The sequence below is a fragment of the Monodelphis domestica genome, chromosome 1 (genome assembly GCF_027887165.1).
Source record: "Monodelphis domestica isolate mMonDom1 chromosome 1, mMonDom1.pri, whole genome shotgun sequence".
NCBI lineage: Eukaryota > Metazoa > Chordata > Mammalia > Didelphimorphia > Didelphidae > Monodelphis > Monodelphis domestica.
This window is the reverse complement of record NC_077227.1, coordinates 723,404,791-723,431,932: the sequence shown is the minus strand read 5'-3', so window position 1 is coordinate 723,431,932 and position 27,142 is coordinate 723,404,791. Positions and strand designations below refer to the sequence as shown.

General features: G+C 48.3%; 1 protein-coding gene across 1 annotated transcript in view; it reads right to left on the bottom strand.

The window, feature by feature from the left end:
* EIF2AK3 (eukaryotic translation initiation factor 2 alpha kinase 3) overlaps window positions 1-27,142 on the bottom strand; it is a 63,659-nt gene that overhangs the window by 21,705 nt on the left and 14,812 nt on the right. Inside the window, exons 2-9 of the mRNA XM_001379238.4 lie at window positions 22,857-22,986; window positions 9,827-10,021; window positions 9,029-9,159; window positions 4,052-4,286; window positions 3,804-3,966; window positions 2,527-2,667; window positions 1,984-2,106; window positions 915-1,135 (exon numbers count right to left, since the gene is read on the bottom strand). Coding sequence (XP_001379275.2) covers window positions 915-1,135; window positions 1,984-2,106; window positions 2,527-2,667; window positions 3,804-3,966; window positions 4,052-4,286; window positions 9,029-9,159; window positions 9,827-10,021; window positions 22,857-22,986 — 1,339 coding nt within the window. The remainder of the gene's footprint in view (window positions 1-914; window positions 1,136-1,983; window positions 2,107-2,526; window positions 2,668-3,803; window positions 3,967-4,051; window positions 4,287-9,028; window positions 9,160-9,826; window positions 10,022-22,856; window positions 22,987-27,142) is intronic.

Here is a 27,142-nt window from a genome sequence, read left to right as displayed (position 1 = left end):
TACAGCTATGGCTAAGGGCCTAACTTTTAAACAAGAAATAGAGATAAAAGATAAGAGATAATTTTGATTATAGAAAATAAAAATGTTTTACGTAAATCAATTAAGATGGAATTAGAAAAGAAATGGTAGAGTGGGAAAATACTTGTATCAAATATTACTAATCAAAGACCAATATCTAAACTAGTGGATGGACAAGAATAAATACTATTAAGATCCATTTCCCTATAGATAAGTAGTTAAAGGATATGAATAGTCTTCCAAAGAATGAGAAATAATCAAAGAGTATGAAAACAGGCTTCAAATTACTAACAGAAAGAGAAATAAAAACTAAAGGCACAGAAATGGGAAAAGTCCATTTAGGAAGGCTGGGGGAAGACCCTGATGCACTGTTGGGTGGAGCTGTGTAGTAACTACTGTTCAGGATTATCAGTTTGAAATTTGACAAGGAAAATGATTTATCTGCCCATGCCACCTGACTTAGCTCTCTCACACTTTGGGCATACCTTCTAAGGAAATCAAAGCCAGAAACAAAGGTACAATACATAGGAGAGATAAATACAAGATGTCAATAACATTTTTTTAAAGATCCATCAATGGACAGCAAGACTACTTTCAGCAGAGATTCCAGGCTTCTAATTTAAAAAAAAAAAAACATTTAAATAATAAGCCCCTCAAGCTAGGGCCAGATATGTCTGTAACACTAGTATTGTTAATGCTTGAAAAATCATTCTGTGCCATCAAAGAAAAGAAATGCTTCTGGCAATATGAGAACCAAGTCCTGGCTCTTGTTTTCCATGTTTTCAGAGTAAGATCTAAAATTCCAAAATGAATATAAAAAGAAGGGGTAAAGAAAATCAGGATAGGTTTTTTTATATCCTCAAACCTTTCAAGTAAATCCCATTAAAATTACTTACTCGATGAGGATTAGGGTGGAACAGTCTGCGCACAATAAAAGTTGTTGCTATGATGCAGAACAAGATGGTGGCGACTATTTCTTTCCACCAGTGCAGGAGGAGGACAGGGTCCTTTTTGCGGATATTTTTGTTGTAATTCATATTGTCAAAAAACCTTACAGTGATCTGTGTGCTCCGTTTATTCCTCTCTCTCTTGTAGTATGGTAAATAATAGCCATTATCTTAAAAATAAACAAATTTGTAAAAAAAAAATTAACTAAATATCCGGTGTAATAAGTTAAAGATAAAAAGATTAACCAAACTAATCTTATCTTTCTGTTTTAAGGTCACCTCATCCTCTAAGGGAGTGTTTCTCCTTCTCAGCAGGTCCGACTACAACAGCCCAAACTCACTGGGGTTTGGTTCATTTCAGACATTGCCAAAGTTGATCCTCCCCAGAAATCACTCCACGTCTTCTAAAGTTTACTTCGTACTTGCTCCTTAAATTCTTCTCCCCTGAGTTGTTGGCATCCCAAGTGGACAAGGTGTTCTCTCTCATGGCTCACCCCACCACTAACTTCTCTGGTCGATAACCTCTAATGGGAAACAGAGCCGCTGCCTGCCTGGGGGCCACAGGGGTGATCACCTTCAGGGATTCTCTTCTGAAAGGGCCAGACTAGCTGCGCTCCGTCGTCCCTTCTCCCTCTCCGCTCCTGATTTTCCTTACTCCAAGGAGAGCTGGCCTCTGACCCACTCTGGCTACAGAACACAACTCTCAAAAACGAGATGTGGCAGAATGTTGAGGGAGCTACGTCAGCAGGTGTTTTCCCCCCAGAAATTCCCAGATCCCTATAATAGTGACAGGTCCCAACCAAAAAAATTGTTAAATATGCTAAAATTATGCTAAAAAAAACCCCAATCCTTCCTCATGGTTCCACCTCCAAAATGCCTTTGTATTTTCCTTTAACTGCCTTTATAGTGCCACCATCTGAGCATCAGACAATTGTCCCCAGGTGCCATTTTTCCTGTTATTTGCCAATCACGGAAGAGGAGGCTTCCGTGTCTTCACACCGAGGCAACTCGCACGTACCGTAGGGATATTGTAGAATGGAAAGCGCACCGTTGCTGTATTCTTCATGAGAAAACTTGTCATTACTGAGACATTTGTCAAACTCATCCGAGCCCACCAGCACAGGGGTCCTAGAGGGGGAGTCTGCAAACAGAAGGGGACATTATTCTCAGTCAGAGGGGAGACTTCGGTACAGCTAAGTCTCCCCAACAGATTTTTCTGGGGAGATGCCACTTTTATCCCAAATATTTCTCATTACAAATGGGGAAGAGGCAGTGAGCAGCATGTTAAGGCAGGCTTTAGGAACCATGATATTCAGGACAAAAGCAAGTGTCTGTAGGGTGTTGTCAGAACTGTAGTATGCACTTGACCATTAAAATCTGTTTGTAAAGAAGATGACCCCTCTTCACGGGGAAAGCCTTCTCATACATCGTGAAGTCTGGTCTTTAAAAAAGCATGAAAAGAGCCTCTTAAATCTATGAAATGCAAAAACAGCCACGGAATGACCAGGACTTTATGAGAGTCTTCAAACTGTACAAGGAGGTAAAATGTTTTATTACTTACGAATTAAGGGCTTCCATTTGATCGTGGGCAAAGGAATAATTGCATTTTCATTATTGACAGATTCCAAAGCTTTTGGGTTTGTAGGAAACTTTTCAGAAATCCTGACGGATGACTGCAAGTACAGCTGACCTCGGTACATCCCTAAAGGGTAAAGCAGACAACAGTGACTGCCACAGATGATGCCAAGAGGGTTGGTTTTTCATTCTTCTCCCATGAATAACACGCTGGAGTCCTCTTCTCGAAAAGAAACCGCATAATACAAAAAGAATTCAATTTTGGTTCTCTGATGATACTAGAAAATAGTATTTCTTATAGACTTTGGTGGATGATCATCACTGAATTAAGGGGGCAGTGAGGTGGCTCAGTGGATGGAGAGGGGAGGTTCTGGGTTCAAATATGACCTCAGATACTTCCAGGCTGGGTGACCCTGTGAAGATTTAACCCCACTGCCAAGTCCTTCCTGCTTTTCTGCCTTGGAACCAATACACAGTATTGACAGAGTACTGGGTTTAAAAAAACAAAAAAATGGAATCAAAAACAACATAAAACAGACACTGAGATGTCTATCATTGGTCCTGCTGGCCAGGAGCCCCGTGGCCGGGCCTCCCTCGTCTCCCTGCCCAGAAAAGGGCTCCCAGAGAGCTTGTCTCACCACCAGAGAAGAAATGATGCCCAGCCCTGGCACCCTCGTCCCCCTCTTGGCAGGCCGCTCCAGCGCACTGACTCATCTCTTGGTCCCCAAACTCTCAGAGGAGGTTCCGAGGGGGAGGACGGGGCTGAAAGCAGACAGCCAGTGGCCCAGGAGTAGGGCTAAGGCTGGAGGCGGCAGGCAAGGAGCGGGGGACGTTTTATTTTTAAGGCTGCCTTTGCTGGAGGAATCATGGGAGAGGACGTTTAGAAGACTTCTCCACCAAGCCTAGCCCAAATGCAATGGCTTCAACGACCCAAAGCAGCACAGGAAAGGCTCAAGGCCTTCCTTGGCTGCACAGATGGGGCTGAATAAATGGTCAGAAAACCGAGCTTCTTGGGTAGATGCTCCGACACGACAGGCCCTCCCCACAGAGGGGGGCTGACACGTGGCGTCGTAAGGCTCTACGGGCAACCCTAAAATCCTAGTCAGGAAGCCCTGCGTGCAGATCTGGCCTCAGAGCCCTCTTCGTTCTGTGACCCTGGCCCCGGCAAGCACGCCAGTGTCGGCCGAGAAGCCCCAAAGGGGCGCATGAAGAGGGGGCCACGGTGGAGAAGCCTGAGTCCAGAAGGGGCCCGGGACCCTGTACCGAGATAGACGCTGTTCTCCGTGGCCCCCCGGGCCGCTTCCACGATGTCTTCTTCGTCTTCCAGAATTTCGCTTTCAGACGCGTAGCTGGTGTCGTCGAAGAGGCTGATGGGAATGACTTTGCCATCCTTGACGAGCCAGGCCGAGGCGATGGGGGTGCAGAACTGCCAAAGAGAAGGGAGTGCTGGGGGGCCCTTCCCCACAGAGCCCCCGGCCCGCCCGCCGCCGCCGCCGCCGCCGCGCTCCTACCTGGTACTCCCACTCCAGCTGTCCCCCCTTCTTACTGAAGGCCAGCACCTTCCAGTCGGCCACGGACACCTTGATGATGGTGTCCCGCAGGGCGGCCTCCTGCTCCTCCACGTCCCAGATGATTCGGGACTCTCCCTTTTTAACGCTCGGCTTCAAAGTGCTCTCGAGGAAGCCGGCTCTGGTGTCCATCTCGGGGACGTAGCGCAGCTCAAAGTGGCCCACGCTGAAGTTCCACCTGCAAGGCAGAGGCCGTGTCAGAGGGACGGGACAAGAGGCCCACATGGAGCGCACACGTGCTTGCCAGGGCCACCAGGGGGCGCCCGAGAGCTGTCCTACGGCACAAGGCTGGGGTACATCCTGGGGCTGGGCCAGGAGTCAGGCCTGATCACTGGACCAGAACACGGGGCGGCAGGCATCGCTTAGAGCCCAGCTACCTTGACCGCAGGCTCCCTGGCCTATCGCTGGGTTTTCTGAGCCCTCCCCTTGTGGCACCACTGGGAAGGGCTTCCAGGGCAGAAGAGAGCCAAGGGCTGGCCCATGGGGTGATGGGACTTGGCCAGGCACACTGGAACCCAGGACCCCCCTCTCTGGGCCTGGCATCTCCAGCCACCCAGCTGCCCCCTTGCAATGAAACAGGCCCCGTGCGGGATTGGGCCTAAAGCCTCTAAGCCACCCCTCCCCGAGGCTTTGCCTTCCTCCCTTCTAAGAGGAACCGCATAGACCCCTGGGAGGTCGAGCTTCCCGGCCCGGCTGGCCCCCCGCACCCACCCTATCAGCTTCTCTTCATCTGTCAGCAGGAGCAGGACAAACCCCTCAGACCCTGCCCGCCGCCCTCCGTCACTGCACCTGCGGGCCACCATCCAGCCATGCGGCCCCCCTCAGAGGCTAGCTGGAGGGAATGGAGCTTCCTACCGAGGGACACAAACAGTGTCTGCTGACCCAGCATGCAGCACACACTCGAGGACCCATGGCCGCCGCTCTGAGGGGCTGGCTGTGGCTAGGGTCATTGGATGTTGCAAATAATGCTGCGGGGCAGCCAGGCGGCCCAGTGGATACGGCTCGAGCCTGGGGTCCCATCTGGCCTCACACACTGCTTACCTCTTGTCCTTCTGTCTTAGAGGTCTTACTGGGACAGAAAGTGGCAGGGGGAGGGAGGCAGAGACAGAGAGACAGAGAGAGAGAGGGAGAGAGAGAGAGAGGGAGGGAGAGAGATAGAGGGAGAGAGAGACAGAGAGAGAGAGAGAGAGACAGAGAGAGAGACAGAGAGAGACAGAGAGAGAGAGGGAGACAGAGAGACAGAGAGAGAGAGAGAGAGAGAGAGAGAGAGAGAGAGAGAGAGAGAGAGAGAGAGAGAGAAGAGAGAGAGAGAGACAGAGAGAGAGACAGAGAGAGAGGGAGAGAGAGAGAGAAACAGAGACAGACAGACAGACAGAAAGGGAGGGAGGCAGAGACAGACAGACAGAGAGAGAGAAAAACAGAGAGAGAGAGACAGAGAGAGAGAAAGAGAAAAAAGAGACAGAGACAGAGACAGAGAGGAGAAAAACAGAAACAGAGAAAGAGAGAGACAGAGAGACAGAGAAAGAGACAAAGAGACAGAGAGAGAAAAACAGAGAGAAACAGAGAAAGAGAGAGACAGAGAGAGAAAGAGAGAGAGGGAAAGGGAAAGGGAGAGAGAGAAACAGAAGGAGATGGGGAGGGGGAGAGAGAGACAGAGAGAGACAGAGAGACAGGAGATGGGGAGGGGGAGAGAGAGACAGAGAGACAGAAGGAGATGGGGAGGGGGACAGAGAGACAGAGAGACAGAGAGACAGAAGGAGATGGGGAGGGGGACAGAGAGACAGAGAGACAGGAGATGGGGAGGGGGACAGAGAGACAGAGAGAGACAGAGAGACAGAGAGACAGAAGGAGATGGGGAGGGAGGGAGAGAAAGACAGAGAAACAGAGAGAGAGAGAGGGAGGGAGTGAACTTGGGACCCAGTGAACCTGAATGCTCTCCTCCCTCTGCTGTGGGACCCTAAGACAATAGGTGGTGCAGGGGCTGGGCGTTTCCTCTTTCACAAGGCTCCTCGCTTAATGAAGTCATGGGCCCATTCCCTGTCCCAGCTTGCCAAAAACTATGTCCACAAAAGAAATCACATTAAGACAAAAGGCAGCTATAATTGAGAAGCAAGGGTGCAGTAACCTGGTAAAGAGAAATGAGAACAGTCAAATGGGCAAAACAAATTGAGCAGAAAGTAGTGTTCACTGAAGGCAGCTGAGTGGTTCAGTGGATAGAGCTCTAGACCTAGAGACAGGAGGTCCTGGGTTCCAATCTGGCCTCAGACACTTCCTAGCAGTGTGACCCTAGGCACGTCACTTCACCTCACCGCTGAGCCCTCACCCCCTTCTTATGACCCAATACACAGGACTGATCCCAAGACAGAAGTAAAGGGTTTTTTGGCTCAGCAAGGCTGTCCTGGAGAAGATCACAGCCTCATGAAACATTGATAAACACAGTCTAGACTCGGGGCTCAGGGGGTTGCGCTCTCCGCTGTCCCTCCCCAGTGCTCCCACAATCCCACCTCCGTGTCCCACTCGCCTATTTCTTGAACGCTTTCCTTTTCAGGCCTCGCTTCTTCACTGGTAAAACACCACTCGAGCATCCCTTCCACAGGGTACCTTCCCCATGACCGTTTCAATATATCACAGGTCAGCACAAGAAAGCAGGTGGGATTTTCTGGGAGTTCTGCAGAGGCCGCAGATGGCACACAAAGGCGAGCAGATGACCCAGAGAAGGTTTAGAAACCTTTATGCCCTCAGAAGTGCGTAAACTATATGCATGCAGTATTGTAGAACACTGACCAAATACTTAGCCCAGATTTTACAGTGAGGTGCAGAAATCCCCCATAGAAGAAAACACGGGCCCCTGCTTTTCCACACTGCCCTGCCCTTAGCGCCTGCACTGGGCTCCTTCCCACCAAGCTTCCTTTCATTCCCCTCTGAGGGATCTACAAGGGTCATTCTTTGTCCTCAGGGCCCTCTAGGCTTTGCACACACACGGCATCGCTGGAAGAAGATGGAGGTTACAGACAGCTCTGGTTTCGGAGAGAGGTTTGGGGTTTTAGAGGCGCTGCCTGATTTCCCAGCTAGATCCAGTCTGTTCTTCTTTTCCTGCTGTCTATCCCCAGGTCTGCAGTGGCTTTCCAAGGTCTCCTGGACACATACTCATCCACTCTCCTGTCCTAAACAGGACCACAGAGACTCTGCGGTCCCTCAACCTTTCCTGGAGGGATTATGGATCTCATATAAGAGGCTCTTCAGGGTTCTGGAGCTGGATCCATCTGCACGATTTCTTCTACAAGAAGGAGAATCTGGAGGACTTCATCCTCTGCAGGGAACCTTTTTTCTGTTTGAGCTCTTGACACTGGACAGCCTCCCAAGGGGTCCATCTCCTCCCTGTTTTATTCTTTGCTTAATATTTAAAATCAGGGCGGGGGAAGGAGGTGTCACTCAAAGTCCTCTCTGCTTCTGCATCCTTCAAGGAATCTTGTACCATTTAAATAAATGTACAGGAGACACCTGCTAGAGGAGAGTATTTATGAAAGCATTTTGATTGACCAAATGGTCATACTTTAAAAAAAGATCAAACAAGAGCTGACACAGTGGGATTTCTTTCAGAAGGATTTATGACTATAACTATGTAATCTATAGTAGAATGGTTTTTAAGAGCCTGTTCACTCCCTTCTTATACACACATAAAAATATAATTATAATTATAATAAATAATTATATTAATAAATGTAGTAGGTTATTCTCACTAATTCTGTCGAGTTAAGAAAGCAGGCTTGAGGTGGAGTCGTGGTATTTTTTTCAGTCGCCTTTTTAACATTCAAGTTTTGACTTGTTTTTTAACCATCACTGTCCTGGAGTCAGGAAGACCCAAGTTCAAATCTGGCCTCAGACAGTTACTAGCTGTCTGGATAAATCACTTAATCCTGTCTGCCTCAGTTTCCTCCTCCATGAAGTGAGCCGGAGAAGGAAATGGCAATCCACTCCTATATCTTTGACAAGAAAACCCCAGACGGGGTCACAAAGAGTTGGAAATTACTTTAAATGATGAATAACAACAAAAACATATTTTTAGTCCATGGCAAGGAATATTGTAGACTCCAAAATGTTCAGTTACTGATACCTGAAGGGAATGTAAAATAAACAAAAACACTGAGGAGAGAATTTTCCTATCTAGAAAATGGATGAGAATAATCTATATAACATGTATTAAAGGCATCCTCAAGGGGGCCTTGAAAAAGTAGGCTTTCCAGTCACTTTTCTCAGAAGTCTCTATCTTTACTAACATAGAAGCAACTGAATGATGCGAAGAGGACAGGATCCCACTGAGCTTACTTGTTAAATACAAAAAAATGTCATTTGGTGGTACAAAACATTGCCTATAACTGTGCTTCTTCTGTGGGGTGTCTCCTTGCGTCTGACAAAATCAGATGAGATTCCTTGAAAGAGGAGGCCACGGAAGGCGAACGGAAAGACCGAGGGAGCTGAAAATGAACGAGCCCCAGGGGTGATGGAGGAGTCTGGGGGCGCCCAGACGGAGGAGGGATCCCCTGACCATCCCCGGGTCCTCCCCATGCTCCCAAGCCCTGGATCCTTCAGAGCCTCCCGAATGAGATCTAGAGTCGCTCCCGAGCTCAGCCTAAACCAAGGAAACGTCTGATGTCCACTAAAAGGCCGGCCGGCCCATAAAGCCCATCAGTTGATGTTTCTGTCTCGGACGGGTACCTCCCTAGACAGTGAGGGTGGCTGGGGCGGAACAGGCAGAGCTGGGTTAATTTTAAAGGTCCCGAGCTTCTCTCCGAAAGCCCTCCAAGGGGATGGAGAGGCACGAGCAGTGTGGGATGACACAGAGGCCGCACGGGGTCCGGGCTGGAGGAAGGCCCCGGCGGCTTCCCCGCCGCCCTGACCACAACTCAGAACGGTACCCACTTCTCATGACCGCTCCGGGGCCCCACGGCCCGCACTGTTTTCTGGGTTCGGTGCAGAAGGAGAATGTCTTCTTGCTCCAAGTCGTCGTCCTCCCACCGGCGACAGCCCATGGCCGAGCAAATGTACTTCACCTGGAGAGGAGGAAGCAACGAAAAGGACAGGGCATTAGGGTGGGGAGGGTGCGAGTGCCCAGAGCACAGCTGCCAACGTCCTTCCCGAGCCAGAAGGAGCCCAAGCAAGAGCGCGAGCCGCGACGCGCCGGCCCCAGAGCGTCGCGGCTGGCAGGAGGCTCCCCTGGGAGCTGGGGAGGCTTAGAACGTGCCGCCGGCCTTGTGGGTTTTAGCCTTCTTTCCCCCACACACAGAGCTCTGGGAAGTCGGGGGACGTGGCGGGAGCCGTCACAAGGCAGTCTCGAGCGTCACGACAACACGTGCTTGCTGGTGCCGTCAGACACCTTTTGGGAGAAAAGATTTCCTAAAAATCAGAATCGGGGGCAGCTGGGTGGCTCAGCCGATGGAGGGCCAGGCCTAGAGAGGGGAGGTCCTGGGTTCAAATGTGACCCCAGTCACTGGCTGTATGACCCTGGACAAGTCATTTAAGCCCCATGGCCTCGCCCTTGCTGCTCTTCGGCATTGGAACCAGTGCACAGGACTGATTCTAAGGCAGAAGGTATGTGCCAGGCTCGGCCTTCTAATAAACTCCTCCACTGTCTGCCCATGTCACATGGTGATTCCTAGACCAGGAGCCGTGAAGGAGGAGGAGCCGGAGAGCCCCCCAGGCCGGCCGGCCTGCTCTCACCTTGCCGCTGTGCGCGCTGAGCCCGTACGTGGTCAGAGACTTCCCCCCGACCAAGACGACGTCGTCTCCAAATTTATAGGAGGACTCGAGCAGCGACTCCACCGTGAACGGGACGGCTTCCATGCTTTCCCGGTCTCGGTCCCACTGGAAGAGGTCTCCGTCCAAGGAAGGGATGATCATCTTATTCCCAAACACCTGCAACAGCGACAGGCGCTCAGGAGCGGGAGCCGAGAGCACGCACACGCACACACGTGCACACGCACATGCACGCACACACACACGCACACACGTGCACACACACGCACACGCACACGCACACACGCACACACGCACATGCACGCACACATGCACACACACACGCACATGCACGCATGCCCTGAAAAGTCACTCTGGCCTCATAAAAACCAGACTGGGGATGAGCCGGCCGCCCCCGACTCAAGGACGGCGCCATTAGAGCGAACAACTTGCGGGTTTCTCTTTCTTCATCCAAGCACACAGACGGGTCCGGGTCAGACCGCGCCCCACAGGGAAGGTCTGTTGGGGGGTTCGGGCCGGCTCCTTTAGAAACTCCTCCCAAGCTCGGGGGGGGGGGGGTGTCTAACAAGGCGGCTACGCGGCCAGCCTCGGGCTCCTTCATGCCAACCCGCTCCAGAGGACGTGCTGGTGCCGGTCACAGGAGGGGGAGGCCCAGCAGCGAGTGACTGTGATGCCCAGAGGAACCTTTCAAGGAAGCGGGACGGGCGGGTTTAGAATGGGAGGCTGTTGGGCAGGAAGGCCCAGGGCCCGACGCGACGGTCCGAGGCCAGGCCGGGAGCCCAGGCGAGCCCTCAGAGGGCCTCCGTCCCCTCGTCCGTAGGAGGACCACGTCATCCACCGCCCCGCACGCCGGCCAGGACCCACGCGGTGACTAAAGGCCTTGCTAACCCGGAGGCCCAGACAAGAGTCCCTAATGATGTCCACTGATCCAGGGCAGAGACAAGGAGCCGGGCCTGGCAGCGAATCCTGCGCGCCTGCTCCCTAAGGGACAGCCGCTAGACTCCTGGCAGGCGGAGTGCAAAACATCACGGAAGCCGAAAGCGCTGGGGTGTCACCAGCAGGGAGCCCCCCACCCAAAGGTGGCCCAGGGCCTCCTCCCCAAGGCTCCGGGCCATGGGGCGTGACTACACCACCCCTGGTGTAGATAGTGTTATTATGCAGAGGGCTGGGCCAGCGGGAGAACCTGGCCCAGAGCCCGAAGTCCTGGGTTCTGATCTAGCCTCAGACCCTGGCTGGCTGTGGGGCCCTGGGTAGGTCCCTTCCCCCCACACCTCGCTCTCAGGGCTCCCCGGCGGAGGAGCCAAGAGTGTCTCTTGTAAGATGGAAGCTTTAAAAAAGGAGAGGCGGGAAGCCTGGGACTGGATTTCCGGAGGGAGGCCAGGCCAGCCGGGGAAGGAAGGGGCGGCGAGGGGGGAGAGGAGGACAGAGCCAGAGAGAAGGGAGGACCGGGATCCCCAAGTGCTTTTCTGACAGCCTCGAAGCAGCTGACCACATCGAATAGGCCCAAACCCTCCCTCAGACCCCTGCTGGCGGGTGGCCCTGGGCCGAGGCCGGCTGCCTCAGTTTCCTCAAGGGTAAGACGCTGGTCACAACAGCACCTCCCCCGGCCCCTCTTGTCGCTGCCACTCTCAGGAGAGCCCCCAGCACCCGCAGGAGCCCCACGAAGCGTGCCTGTTTGGCCCGAGGGGAGAGCCAGGAATAAGACGGGGAAGTCACAGGGGGCAGATTCAGGATTTCTTCTGGGGCAACGGAAGGGCAGATGGAGAGCGCTGGCCGGAAGGACAGGCCCCCCGGCCCGTCTCCTTCATGTTAGCCCTGGCCTGCTTCGGTCTCGGAGTCAGTCAGCTCACAGAAGTGCTGGAGAGCAGACAGGAGCCCGGGCCGGCCTCTCTCCGCAGAGCCACCCCGCTGCCCTGCCGGATGAGCACGGCTGGCCCGGGCCTCCGGCCTGAGATTAAGGACGAGGGCCAAAGGCACGCGGGGGAGCCGGCCGTGCTCCCTCTGGCTCACGGGGGGCTCCCTGGGCCCCGAACGTCGAGGAGGCCCCTGGAAAAGAGAAGACGACCAGGAAGGGGCAGGAGGGGGCAGAGGAGCCGGAGAGGCGGCTTCGTCACAAGCTAAGTGGGGATGTGAAGAGGCCACTGGACAGGCGGAGAGGAGGAGGAGGCGGCCTCCCCTAGGGGAGCCTGGGGTTGTGAGCCAGGCTCAGGCACCACAAGCAGAAGCCGGGCCAGAGAAGGGAGAGGCTCTTCACCCGTCCCTGGGGTTAAGCAAGAAGAGCCCAGTGTGGGGGCGATGGCACACTGAGGCACCCAATGACTGCACTTCTGATCCAAGGGCTCCTGGTGGAGGAGGTCAGATTTACAGACAGGTTCTGCTCCTGGCACAGGCACTAGTGGAACAGCCGCCCAGGCCTCAGTTTACTGGTCTATAAAACGGGGACAACACGTTACGCTGACCCCCCATGACGTGCATTACGACAACTCAGCCTTTCCCTCCCGAGGACACGGACGGACGCAGGCTGGGCAAACACCCCCTTTACAGATTTCCCTGGCCCCAAGCCTCCCTTGGAGACCGTCGAGTCCTACTAAGGACAAGCTGCTTTAATACAAAGTCTTCTTCCTTACTGCTCCTTCCCCTAAAACGTGTCTGTTTCCTCTGGTGTGAACCTCTCAGAAGGACCCCATGACTGCACGGGAGCCTTTTCTTTCTAGGCCGAGTCAGCATTGCACCCAGAACCATCACTGGAGCTAGGAAGGGCCCCAGAGGCCATCCGGCTCAATTCCCTCATTTAAAAATGAGGAAACGGGCCCACCCAAGCAGCACGGAGGCAGGATGGGCTCACAGGTTCTGGGCTGTCCACACTCCCCCTCAGCTAGTTAATTATGCGGGGCTTTAGCACGGTCCCTGCCCCAAGGAGTCATGGGCCGGGGCCACCGTCCCTCCTGAATTCGTGCTCCCTGTTTTCTGTGGCTTCTCTGCTTCTTCCCCCCATCAGGCCTCCAGCTGCCCCCTCGCACTGGCCCTGCCTCTAGCCCAGGTCTCACGAGCCCTTCTGGAGAGGGGGCGCCGGGGCCTGTGAGAATGGGTGGCACAGCAGTGCCCCGGCAAAAATGATGGGGGAGACGGTGCCATCGCCGGCCACGGTAGCATGTAAACCTAGTGGAGAGCCAGAGGATATAAAGATCGGGCAGGCCTCGGAAGGAGGCTCCCCAGGGGTGACGGGCGGCCCTGGGCATGACTTTCTCCATGCGTCCCTTAGCTTTGTGACCCTCTCTTCCTCTCTAATGCTGGTCTCCATCCCGACCACCGTGCCAGGCCGCTGCACAGCACAGTAGTCAGGCAGTCCTGACCCTCGAGGAGTCATCTGGTGAGAGGGTGGCCTCGTGACTGGGCCGGAAGGGGCTCCTGAAGCAGCAGGTGAGGGGGGGGAGCAGGCCCAAGACCACGGGCCACACAGGAATAACTTTCACATTATTTCCTCCCTTATAGATAGCTTGGGGTGTCGCCAGCTTCAGGTCTGGACACTTAATGAGGTCGGCCCACCGGCCACTGCAATATGGGACTGGATCAATGGTAATCTTCTATATTGCTCTCACCTCCCAACACACGGACTATCAGTAAATAATCATTTCCACATTTATAGTGCTTTACAGTTTATAAAGAATTTTCACAGCCACCATTTCACTGGTCTTCCCAAGAGTCCTATAGGAGATGGGGAAAGAATGATCATACCTAATTTTGTGGCTGAAGAAAGACTGAGAAGACCAATACTTTATTGTCCTCCAACTTATATCTAATTCCTTATTTTCATAACCATGTCTAGATAGTTTTACATTTTAAATTTAAATTTAAAAGGTTGAATATAATTTCTTATCAGAAAAGATATTTAAATTGCCCTCATAGTCCTATTTTAGTTCTTTTGCATGGAGGAAGGAAAAGGAATATTATCAAAAAAGAAAGGATGGGGCAAAGGGTAGAGAAGCTGAGAAAAAAAAGTTCATTTTTGCTCAGTTCTCCTAAAACTTCCAAGTTCTCCCAAAATAAGTGGCCTGTTTACAGACTCTTTGATTCCTGAGTAAGACCATGCTCAAGAGTGGTTGGTCCAGGAAGACCAAACAACCAGACAAAGAAAAAGAGCTCCAAGTCCCTCGGTTTCCCTTTTGTCTGACCATGTTCTTCTCCTTTAAAGAGCATTTTCCCTCACTCTCTGTTCTGCAAGGCTGGTAGAAATAGCCTTAAACAGCTGTGAGCCAGAGGGAAAAGTAAACCACCAGCGCTTCTGAAAGCGCTGCCCGTGCTGCTAAGTGACCAGCGATCTGCTCTTCATCAGGACAGCGAGCTCCGAGTCTGCTCAAGGAAGGAGGCTGCATTGCACTCCAGAAGGCTAGGAAAGGATTTCCTCCTGGGTTCTCAAGCCCCCTTTCCAACCTGCTCTTCGTTTATGAGGGGCTCATGATTCATTCTATACATGCCGGCTAACGTTTTCTCCGGCTAACGATTTCTCCGCCATCAAGAATGCGCGTTCTTTCCAACTCCAGCTGTGCACGCAGATGGTGCTTTTCCTGGAAAGCTACAGGAAGCAGCATCAGCATGCACTTCAGGTAGGGGGATGACATCACCCCCTCACAAAGGCATTACCTCACCTCCTGAGCCAAGGAATGAGTCACCCCGAGAGTCAGCTGAAATCTCTTGGTAGAGAAAATGTAGGTTACGGAGACGCATTTTCTGCGTTCCACTGGTCTGTCAGATGGTAAGTAACGATTTGTTCCGATTCACTGCTCAGCAATCCGGCCCCTAATTGTTGAGCCATTTGCTTTTCCCATTAGTCATATTTTTAAATGTAAATGTCTTTTTTTGTCCAAAGGAAAAATGCATCTTCACTACTTTTTTCTTTTTTATAAAAATTAAAATTGGCCACCCAGGCCAGAAAACACAGATGCAAACTTCCAATCAAAAATCTCTCTGTCTGTACAGTCACCAAGTCGCTAAGGGAAGCATTTCACCCTCTCTTTGTGAGCCAATCCAAAGGCAGAGTGGAGAGAAGGGGAACATGTTACTGGGGAAATTCACCCTCTCCGTCCGTCCTCTCCTCAGCCGAGGGGAGCTAGTGAACGCAGATGGAGCTGGGAACATCGAGGGGACAAGAAAGGGGCCAGTGACCGTAGGGAAAGGCTACCTGTAAACACAAACATGACTTTAGCTGGACCAAAACATGGATTTTCCATCCCCTCATTTGCCCGTCTTCCCCTCACTTTCAGGATGAAAATGGGAATTCTCAAAGAGTCAGCCTTTCGCTCTTCCACAAAAGTAGGAGAGTGAGTTGATGGCAGGTCTCCTGCTGCGTCTTCCCTGGCCTGAAAAAACCCTCCTTGGATCCTTCCATCCTTGCTAGCTGTGTCTCTTCTGTTCTTTACAAAGAGGCCATCCACTACAGGGGCCTCCACTCTCTTTGTGGCTCTCACAGTCTGGCCTCCAATCCCTAACATGCCAATGAAACTGCTCTCCACAGTCCCTAATGAACTTTCTTTTTCCTTCCTTCTTTCTATCTAACCCTTAATTTCTGTCTTTGAATCAATGTGCCAAGGCAGAAGAGTGGTAAGGGCTAGGCAATGGGGGTCAAGTGACTTGCCCAGGGCCACACAGCTGGGAAGTGTCTGAGGTCAGATTTGAACCTAGGACCTCCTGTCTCTAGGCCTGGCTCTTAATCCACTGAGCTACCCAGCTGCCCTGGAAAATGTTCTTGATGGCCTCTAAGACATCTTTCAGCTCTAAAATTTGATCAGGCTCACAAGGCTTTGAAGAATAGAGAAATAAGATGATCAGTGATTCTAAATGGACTCTAATACACTAGGCATATGATGCTCTCTTCTGATTCTGGAAAAACTAGATGCCACTTACGAGACAATGACAATATCCCAATTAATAAGAACGCCACCATTCCATTCCATGTACGGATATCCTATTTAGATAGAAGAGTTTACCATATAAATCATGCATCAGGAGCACCACTCCTCACCAACCTCTGTGCTAAAGAACAGCTTTTTATTTTCTCCAAGTCCTAAAATTATCTGACATATGGAGTTGTATGGGATTGAGGGGACAAGACCTCAATTGTGGTGCCAGGGTTCTTTTGTGTGTCATGGACCTCCTTTTGCAGTCTGGTGAAGCCCCTGGACCCCTTCTCAAAATCATGTTTGGGGTCTACATTCAGAACTGAAAGATGTTAAATTTCAATTAGGGAATACTGAAAAAAGAAATGTCATTTTTTTCTCAATTCGAGTACAGAGAAATGAAAATCTATGAATGAAACCTATCCATGGAAATTAATAACCCTTGGTGTAGTAGAAAGAGGTCAGGATCAGAAGTCTAAAGGGCCTGAGTTTAAATTCCACCTCTGCTTCTTACCAAGTGTGACTTGGACGAATCATTTCATTTTTCAAGGCATCGGATGTCTCATGGACAAAATTGAGAGGCCTGACTCTCAGATCCCTTCCAGCTTCTAAATCTTCTGAATTCGAAGAGACAGTGCTGCCAGTAAAGTTTTAGAGAAGAAAGGCACAAAACCTGGTGATGCCCTTTGATCAGAAAAGATGGCAAACCAGTCAGAGAATGGGGCCAAATGTGAGGGCTACTCCTGATCCTTTTGTTTTCCATTGGTCCCATGACAACTTTGGTAGAGGGAACGCCTCCTAACAAGGCTGACTGGCAACTGTTCTGCACTGTAAGTGTCTTCTAAATGCCCAGAGAGTCAAGAGATTGCTTGCTTAGGGCCATGGTACTAGCATCTCTAAGGACTGATCTTGAGTCTTGGTTTTCCTCACTCAGATTTTTCACTGAGGATCTTTCCATAGGCCACGTCACCTCATCAGGCAGTACCAGTTGGAAACCCCTACTCTATCATAAGCAATTTTTTTATTCTAAATTTTTTATTTTTTAAAAAATATTTTTCTAGGTTTACATGATTCATTTTCTTTCCCTCTTCTCTTCCCTTTCCCCTCCTAGAACCAACAAGAAATTCCACTGGATTGTACAAATGCTATCATTTGATACTTATTTCCACATTATTCATTTTTACCATAGAGCAATCTTTTAAAGCTGAAACCCCAAATCATACACTTATATAAACAAGTGATCAGTATATCATCAGTAGTTTTTCTGATAGGCCATATAGGCACAAAAATCAGCCTTCCTCCCCAAGCAACCCTAACTGCAAAGAAATACGGAGTCACTATACCAGGCCAACACACACTGGAGTCAGTAACTAAAACACACTGCCCTTTGTTCAATGCTCAACCTCCAAACCAGAAAATTTTCTCTATTAAAAGACCTAGAGCAAGGGTGAATCATTAATTAGCCCACAAGCCTGCATCAACACGAATGTGAACATTATGCATTTTAAACAATTATCTCCACTTTCCCCGAGGTTAATAAGCAAGCAGATATGGTGACTAACACATTGTACATAGAAGGACTTTCCTCGAAGGCTGGTCAAATCAATTTCTTACTTGGCAGTGCATACGCCTGAATTAAATTAGTTCAGTTCTCAGCATCCAATGGAGCTATAAGCCAAAACTTTTTCCAGGGGGCTAATAAAACAAAATTAAATCAAAGTAGTGTTTCATTTCAATAATTAGTAAAGAAAGGCAATTACTTATACAATTATTCAAATGAAGCCTCACTCTATGATTGACAGTTTTCAAGACAGAGCAAATGCAATGGTAGAGGTGGCAGCCAAGTACAGATTGTTAAACTTGATTTCTTTTGATTCAGATTTAAATACTACCAAATGAATATGGCAGAAGAAAATCAGCTTAATTTTTTAAACTCAACTATACATAAAATACAACTATACAATTATAGACGTACCAAATTAATACAGCAATAAAAAATACTCGGTAGCTGTAGAACTTCACAAATAAATTTTTTATGAGACTTAGAGCCAATAGCTAAAATTTCTATAGTTCTTCCTATGTGCTGGGCACTGTGCTAAACACTTTATAGACAGTCTTTCATTTGATCCTTACAACTCTTAGAAGTTGATGATATTATTTCCATTTAACATCTGAGCAAATTGAGGTGACCAGCCCAGAGTCACCCAGCTAGGATGTGTCTAAGGCCAGAACTAAACTCAGTTCTCCCCAACTTGGCCCAGTACTCTATATCCCCAGAACCACCAGTTGCTTCAATTTTGCTCAACATATGAACTCATGATTTGAAGTGTTCTTGGCCTAGGCACAACATATCACTTCATAGGAACTAAAGCAGAGAAGAGACTTCAGAGGGCATCCCAGCCCAACGCCCTCATCTTATATAGAAGATGAACAGGAAGGCTAAGAGGTCTGTCTAACCCAACCCCAAGTGATAGCATCAGAGGCAAGATTAGAGCAGAACAATTCAGATTCCAGAGCCAGTGCTCTTCCCCACTGGATTATATTTTTCTCCAAGATTTTAACAAATATTTTTCTGTGTTTTTATAGAAAATATGATCGTTTCTCTAGCATCAGCAAGTAATAGAATTCATTTCTCCAACATGAAAAGCTATTGATTTATAAACAATTAATCTACTATTTAAAGGTGGTAAAGAGTAGTTTAGTAATTAAGTGATTAAGCAAGAAGTCAAAATAATTTTCAAAGTTTCCTAATACCCCAGGGATCATGGAAAGAAAATTGAGACAGCTAATGCTAAGTCCTTTCTAGAGTATTCGAGAGCCCTTATCATTATGAGCTGGGTGGCTTGGCCCTGTGGATAGCCAGCTGGCCTCCAGGGCACATCCCATCCCTGCCTCAGACTGGCCACAATGCTCTTCCCCTCCCAGGGTCTGCAGACACTCTTTAGGACTCACAGATATAGAAGAGGTTCTGCTTGGCATTGGCAGGGGAAGTACCTTCTGGGCACTCCCTGCACAGATGAACTTAGGGGTCAGACTGACCTCAATCAATTCATCAATTAATAACCATGAAGCATATAGGAAAAGCCTTAAGTGGCTCCTCCAAAGTCAGCAGCCTTGTTATTGCCTCTTTGATTTGGAGAAGGAAGAGAAGGAATCTCATTGTCTCCATCCTTACCAGTCTGAAAGAAGCTCATGCTCCTGTGGGCTTAAACACTGCTGAATTCAAGCAAACCTTCCAAACAAACACTACATACATTATTGTCGGGGTTGTTCCTTTTTTTAAACAGTTAATAATAAGAAAGACTGTATTTCAACACGAGAGCAAATCTGTGCCAAGTTTCCAGGTAGGGGATCACTGATGAGGCACTGCTTCAAGTGTGCAAAAATGAAGAAATGAGGGATTTGCACATGCGATATTCCTTTTGGTAATAACTGTTTCTTGATGGTCTTTTGGGTATTTTGGTGTCATCATAGCCATTTCCAGGATCCCTTCCCTCTCTCTCCCCCAGACCCATCCCATAAAACAAACAGCATTTTTTTTGTTTCGGTTTTTTAAATTTAAAAACCCTTACCTTCCATCTGGGAATCGCACAGCTGGGAAATGCCTGAAGTCAGATTTGAACCTAGGACTCCTGTCTCTCAATCCACTGAGCTACCCTGCTGCCCCACAAACAGCATTTAAAGACCAGGATAATCAGCACGACTGGCAGATGCACTAAAAGTTTGGAAACTTGTGCCTGAGGGAGGCCAGCAGAGCTCTGCGGACCACAACGGGGCAGACTGTGGGAGGCCAGTCACGTGTCTGACCTGGGCCGCTTCATCACTCACATTCACTTTTCATGGCTGTGTGAGGATGTTTTACTTGTCTTCTTGGCTCTGCTGACTTAACTCAGCACTATTCATAAAAGACCATCCTGTGCTTCTCTGGACTCATCATTTCTGATAGCCCCAAGAGATGCGTTTCACTCATGTACCATGATTTGTTTGCTGTTCCCCAATTGATGGGCACCAGTTTCTGATTCTTTACCATCCCAGAAAGGGCTGCTATAAGCATTCTGGTATCTTTGGGAATTATCTTGTCAATCCCTTAGAATATAAGTCCAGGAATGAAGCTTCTGGATCCAACAGATCTGGACAGTTTAATGACTTTACCCACAGAATTTCAAATTGTTTTCCCAAATGGCTGTACCATTTCAAATCTCCAGCAACAAGGGAATTACTATGTCTATCTTTCCACAACCCCTCCAAACGGATTAATGGCATTTTTTATCTTTGCCATTTTTGCGTCATCGCAGGTACAAAGATGGAAATGCTCGGGGGTTTTAATCCTAATTTCTCTTATTATTAATGATATGGAGTATTGATTCATGTAGTTGTAAATACTTTTGAGAACTGTTTGTTCAAATCCTTTCACCACACCTGGGGCTTATGCTATTATTCTAATGCTTGTATGATTAAAGAGACAACATGTGTTGGGTTTCTCTCATGATTGATTTCAAACATTTTTTCATGCGGAGGACAGTTTGCATTTCTTCTTTTGAAAACTAATCATATCCTCTGACCACTTATGAATTGAGGAATGGCTTAGATGTGTGACTCAATTCCCTGAATAACGCCAGCTCCTTATTTCCATAGAGTTTGTTAATAATCACTTGAAATAGAAAAGCAGATATGTAGAGATTGAAGCCTAATCTAACCCAACTCTGACCACATGGTTCTCCACATGGCTGGCTCCTCAGCTGCCTCCAAGGGACTAGAGCCTGGTCAGGTCACACCCACATCTTTTTATTCACTTTCATTGTCAGTGAAAGTGGCAGTGCCAAGCCAGCACACAAAATGGGATGAATCAGGTCAGCAATCCAGGAGGGGAAGGGGATGAAACTCCCTCTACACCCCCCATATACCTTAGAAATCAGACTGTAACTTACAGGGCATAGAGGAGATGCATAGGTTAGGAAGACACAGATGAGCTCAAAATGGCATCATTAGAGAAAAAGACTGAGGAGAATGCAAATCCCAGGCAATGCTGAGCTCTTTTTCCAACGAGGCAGTATTTATTTGGGATTTGTCCACTTCCTGCCACCCTGGTTTCTTGTTTTCCCAACAATTCTTGGAAAACAGGAAGTGCTTCCCCCAGTTATTCTTAGGTTTACTTATCAAATTTTGGATGACTGTGTTATTTTAGTTATTCCACAATATTTTAAAACATTTCTTTTCTGTTAAGCTTGTAAACATATGTGGCAGGAGAACCTTGGGTTTTTATTCTGACCCACATCTGTCTATGACTTTCCATCCCCTGCCAGTGGGGTCTCCCCTCTCTATAGATAACTTGTTTTGGTGTCTGATTGACCTACTGTCCAAAAAATAAATTCCTAATTAAAAAAACTTTAGCGGAAACCACCACCTAAAACTTTCAGAAAAGACTAAATTCTGATTATTCTTTAAGTCCTCCCATTCTTTTATCAAAAAGTACATGAGTGATTCTAACCTAAAGAAGTGTTTGCTTATCCTCATCATTCTTCGGCTTTCTCATTCAAAACTCTTTCATGAAGTCCAGTGGCAGGGTTGTTACAAAATAATGGAGACTCCATCATTTGTCCTATGAATTCGCAACTAGACAGAAAGTATACAACATAGGTATATATTTCTTTTTTCCACTCAAAGACTTTATTTTGTTTTTCCAATTGCCAGCAGAAACAATTTCAAACATTTACCCTCTGCCTTAGTATTCATCCTAAAACAGAGCAGCACAGGCTAGGCAATGGGGATTAAGTGATTTGCCCAAGGCCACACAGCTAGGAAGTGTCTAAGGCCTAATTTGAACTCAGGTCCTCCTGACTCCAGGTCTGGAGCTCTATCCATTTGGGACTAGCTGCCCCTCAGAAACAATTTTTCACATTTGTTCTCTGACATTTTGTGATCCAAATTCTTTCCCTCTTCCTCCACTGAGGTGGCAAGCAATCCCATTTACATAATTCAATTCAGTAAACATTTCTAAATATGAAATAATAATAGAATCACTATCACGCAGAATAAAGCCATAAAAAAGGTATAAATGGTGTGATATTAAAGGTTTTAAGGAAACAATGATTTCCAACTGAAGCTGACTCGAGCAGACTTCCGGGAAGATGGGTGGCGTTTGAGTGGGGCCTTAAAGAATGAGGAGGATTTCACAAAAACTTAGGGAAGGGAGGGAGAAAGGCTATCTCGGGCAGAGGAACAGAGTGGGGAGAAAAGCTGGAGCCTGGAAAGCAAAGGGCAAACATGGGGGAGGAGGGGAGAGGCGGCCATGGAGGATGGACACGGGGCTTTCTAGGAGTAAAGAGGCTTCCTACTGGGGGCTGGGGGCCGGGAGGGATCACGCAAACACGCAGCTCCCCTCCCTTTTCTAGGCACAGGCCTCGGTCCTCTGAGCATGCCCCAAGAACCCCGAAGGAAGCCACGCTTAGCAGGGCACGCTCTGCCACAGCAGCAGCAGCAGCAGCAGCAGCAGCAGCAGCAGCAGCAGCAGCAGCAGCAGCAGCAGCAGCAGCAGCAGCAGCAGCATCATCATCATCATCGGAGAATCCTCCTGCATTTTTCGGCCAGCTGGTCTCCCGCCCAGCAGAGCTACTGGTTAGAATCCCAGCAAGAAACCCCTTTGGGAGCCGATTCTGTCCAACATCCTCCCCACAAAGCACAATCTGGCTGAGTGTGTGCCCTCCACTCTACTCTCCAACCCTGGGGGGGGGGGGGGGGGGAAGCAAGAACAAGCCCAACCCCGGCCAGTGATAGCGTCAGGCAGACTTGGGTTCAGACCTGCCCGAGCTAAAGCCTCACTGGGTGACCACCGGCTCCGAGTCCCACATGCCGCCTTCCCCCACCCCCACCCCCACCCCCGCCTGTCCACTGCCGAGGGGCTGTTCCTCTGTGCTGCTGCGGGCGTTTCCTTTGCTCATGGATTCTCGGGTCCAGCTCAAGCCTCTCCTCCATCAGACTGGGGCATTTGTGGCCTCAGTCGCAAGGGAGTCTGGGAAGCCCCAAGGCAACTCTCGGGAAGGAGCTATCTGAGAAAAGCGGCCCAAGAAGCACTGGCGTCATGCACAGTAAAGTGGTCTCACCTCAGGTTTGCTGAGGCTGGAGGACACGAGGGAGCCCGAGCCCACATCCAGATCCCACTGCTTCCTCCCACGATTGTCAGGGTCCAAGGCAGCGATTCGGCCATCCAGGGTGCTGATAATCACCAACGACCTGCGGGGGAAAAAGAGGCACAGTCACATTCTCCAGAAGATGCCGAACCCTCCCCATCTGGGCAAGGCCGCCTGGAGATCTAAGTCAGAATCTGTGTAGGGACTTTAGCAGGCCCAGAAGGAGCAGGCTGGGGGCTCCTGGTCAGGACCAAGATGGGCCTCGAATGGAGCGCGGCCTTCGTGACCTGGGATCAAGATGCCACGAGCAAGAGAGACACTTAGAGGCTAGAATACAGGCGTTTATGGCCCCAAGTTAAGAGTGACTGACGCCTAGAATTAATGTGAGCATTCATGAAAAGGAGAGGTCAGCCTCATTAGTTTTTTTTACCACCTTTTCTAATTAGATTCACAAGTTACAGCTTTGCTCTTTTTTCATCTGTTGCAAAAATTGCAAATTCAGCCACTAATACAAAAAATGATCTGGCAAATAGCCCACTCCTAGCCTTTTCAAAAACAAAATGGCCCTAACAATAAGTACCACTTTTCAGAAATCTCATGGACTATGTATGGGTCAGTAAATCATTCTCTTTTAAAGATTTATGTTGACCCTGAATACCAAATAAAATGGGCATGTCTGTATATAAAGAACAGAAAAGAGAACTGTACTTAAAATGGCAGATTTCTATTATGTAGTTTTCTATTTAAGTGTATAATAAATTCAATCTATAGCTTTCAAAGTTGTCTTTGTCTGTGAGAAGCTAATTCTCTATGAAATTTCCCTACAAAACATCTTTTATTTCTGAAAAAAATACCAACTTTCCAAAAAAATAAGTAAGAAATCATAACGCACGAGAAAAACAATAATGAAAAGCCCTCCACATTCTCCATATTCCTTCCTAAAAATATAGCAAATGAAAACTTTTAGTCACAAAGTAAATTTCTATTTGGATTTTAAACGATTTTCAAGTCTCCAACTTCCATTATTTTCCTAGCATGTCACTCAGGTAAACTACCTGTGACTAGAGCAGAATACATACACAGAACTCAAATTTATGGATATGGTGGCATTCTTCCAGCGGCTCAAAGGGACAAGATTCCGGCACTCCAGGAGTTTACCAATCTCAAGAGAATATAAGGGAGATTAACACCCCCACACATAAACTTCCGACTTCTCTTTATGTGCACAAATTGTTGAATATCTCAAGTCAAGAATAGTCATTCTGTTCCTAGCTTCCACTGAACTATGATCTAGATGTGGTTGAAGTTATTATTTCTCGATTAAATAATAAAAAATTATAGATTTTTCCAATTTAAGTAATTTTATTTTTTTAAGGGCACATTAATGCCTACATACAACAGAGTATCTTTTTAAAGAATCTCCTATCTCTCACTACCTAATCTAACCAAGGTTTCCATGAATTTAAGTAGAATGGGCAATCTGAAAGCAACGCTCCTAAAGCAGGCTCACTATTTCCTAGCCTCTCCTTGGCGGAACACTTTCATTTAACCTTATCTTCTTCTTTTCGGTTTATAACTTATGAGGGAAACACTCCCAATTTGGCTTTTCAAATTCCCTCCTTCCTGATCCTTCTGAAAAGAACTGAGAAAAAAATTTATAAAGCAACATTTTTGCTGGCCTAACAGTTTAAAAAAAAAATCTTTTAGTCAGCTTCATATTCCAAGGGTTTCTCCCTCCAAAAGTGGGTGGTATTATTTTCTCTTTGGAAATTTAAGAGCTACTTCTCAGACATTCTGGATTCTCTTACTTCGCACTAATGAACATAATTCTAATTAACTGCAAAAAATAAAACAATGTGTTTCTTTATTATATTTTTAGAAGTTACTTCTGTATTTGGTAAAGAAAAAGTATCTCATTTGTTTATCACTTAAGACCCTTGAGAAACGAAGGCAAGTCCTTCCTCAACTGCAGCTGGCTTTATTTCTTCAATTTCCAGATTACTTTTTCCAGCTAGCAAAATGAGGAAGGTAAAACTGTGTTTTATGAACCTAAGCAGGGCAGGCAGGAAACCCACCAAGTGAAGAAATTGCCTCATTTTTATAGCTTCTTCAGTATACTTGCTGTGTGGCCCTGGGGAACTCAACAGCCCAGGCCTCTGGAGGCCAGACAACTCTCTAGAACCATCAATCGCTGAGAAGATGCTGAGTTATATTGGGGAAGGGGAAGAGTTTCCTCATCTGGGAGTTCCCAGCCAATGAAATCACAGTTGCTATCCCTATTTCTAGATCTTCATGCACGTTTGCCTTAATTCTAGACTAACTAGAGCACCCAGAGAGCTACTTTACAAAAACTAAATCTTAGCGCCAGTGGCCAGCCTATTCTTCTGCATAGGCATGACGCTGAGCCATCACCCCACATGCCCTGGCTGGCAGCCCAGCCTTTGTTACTACCTAGCAGCTGGAACCCAAATACTAGCCTGACTTTCTTCCTTAAGGCTAGGCATGAGCAGCTCTGCTTCGTGCAAACAAGATCCTGGCTTTTAAGGGAGGCACATCCAGAGAGCCAAGACGAATTCCCTCTAAAAACCACCAGGGAGCTGAATACACAGGCTCTCTGGACGGCACCAACCTTAGCCAGATCCAGTTAAATTCCACCCACATGAAACATCCAACTTGTCCTCTCCTTCTTCAGACTTCTGGACACTCTGAATATCTCCCTTGACTCACTAACTCCCACTCTCAGGCCTCTGGTCCTCTAAAGCATCGCCCCCTCTCTGTGGGCTCCGAACAGAGCCGGATCCCTGCTTACACCATGTTTGCTAACAAAATTATTTATTTTCAACAGGACTGATGAATGAAAGCCATTTCAATGGGCTCCTCTTAGGCCCAGCCTCTGGGTAAGTAACTATCCGTAACCAAAAGCTATTCTGACTATCCTCACTGGCCGGGCATTAAGGGCAGCCAGCAGCATCCACTTGAGGGGATTTCACTCAGGCGCAGGCTGTAACAGTCCGGTCCCCCGTGCCCCCGGCCATATATCTGGGACAGACCCAGAACTGGAAAAGCAGAAGCGTGAGATGGACTACAAGTGGAAAACAGCAATGCTCACATGGCTCAGAGGCTCCTTGTTTGTCAATCGTGTCTGACTTTGTGACCCCAGCTGGGGTTTTCTTGGCAAAGGTGCTGGAAGGGTTTGCCATTTCCTTCTCCAGCTTCTTTTACAGAGGAAGAAACTGAGGCTGACATGATAAAGTGACTTAACCAGGGTCACCCAGCACATACGTGTCTGAGGCTAGATTTGAACTCAGAAAGATGAGTCTTCCTGCTTCTCAGCCCAGCGGCCTATCCACTGGGCCCCCTAACTGCTCCTTAGCACAGAACAAAATGAAAAACTGAGCTGGCAGTGCCATGCCCCAACCTCTGGAGGCTCCAGGTCACGGGTGGCCCATAGGCCTAGGGAGAGGGAGGATGAAGCACCTGCACCCAAGGGGCCAGCATTCTGGAAATACCTCCTCAGAATGGAGGCAAGCCAAGCCCCGTGTGGAGGACAAAGGAGAAAAGATGGTGCTGGAAGGGACTTTGGAGATCCTCTAATTCAACAGAGAAGGAAATGAAGGCCCAGAAGCCTCCATGCCCTGTTCAGATAGGTGGTGAGGGGTAGGCCGAAAAGAATCCATGTCTTCAGCCTCCTTTCCAGCATCTCCAGCACCAGAGTGGAAGAGAACTCTCCAGAAGGCTCCTAGAAGGTCAGGCCCACCTTGGATGGCAGGACTAACAAGTGCTGAAGAAGTCTGGCAGGGAGAAAGAAGGGACAGGCTGCAAAAGGGACATCCAAGGGTCAGGGAGAAAGGCTGAGTGGCTGCCCTCTAGGGCCAGAAACAAGCTGCAGGCCCCAAGGCCCAGGACCATTCTGTAGTTAAAGATAATGAGAGAAAAATAAAACTCCTCCGAGGTCTTGCCTCACACCCATCAGATTGGCCAATATGACAGAAAAGGAAAATGATAGATGGTGCAGGGAACACAGGAAAACTGGGGCACTGATGCCCTGTTGGGGGATGTGGGATCTGATCCGACCATTCTAGAGGGCAATTTGAAATGACACCAAAGGGCTATAAAAAATGCCATCTGCCTTCAGAGAAAAAACTGATGGAGTGTGAATGCAGACCAAAATACTCAATATTATTTCATTATTTCTTCTTCCTCCCTTTCTTCTTTTTCCATTTGAGATCACTTTCACAAAATGATTAATATGGAAAAAT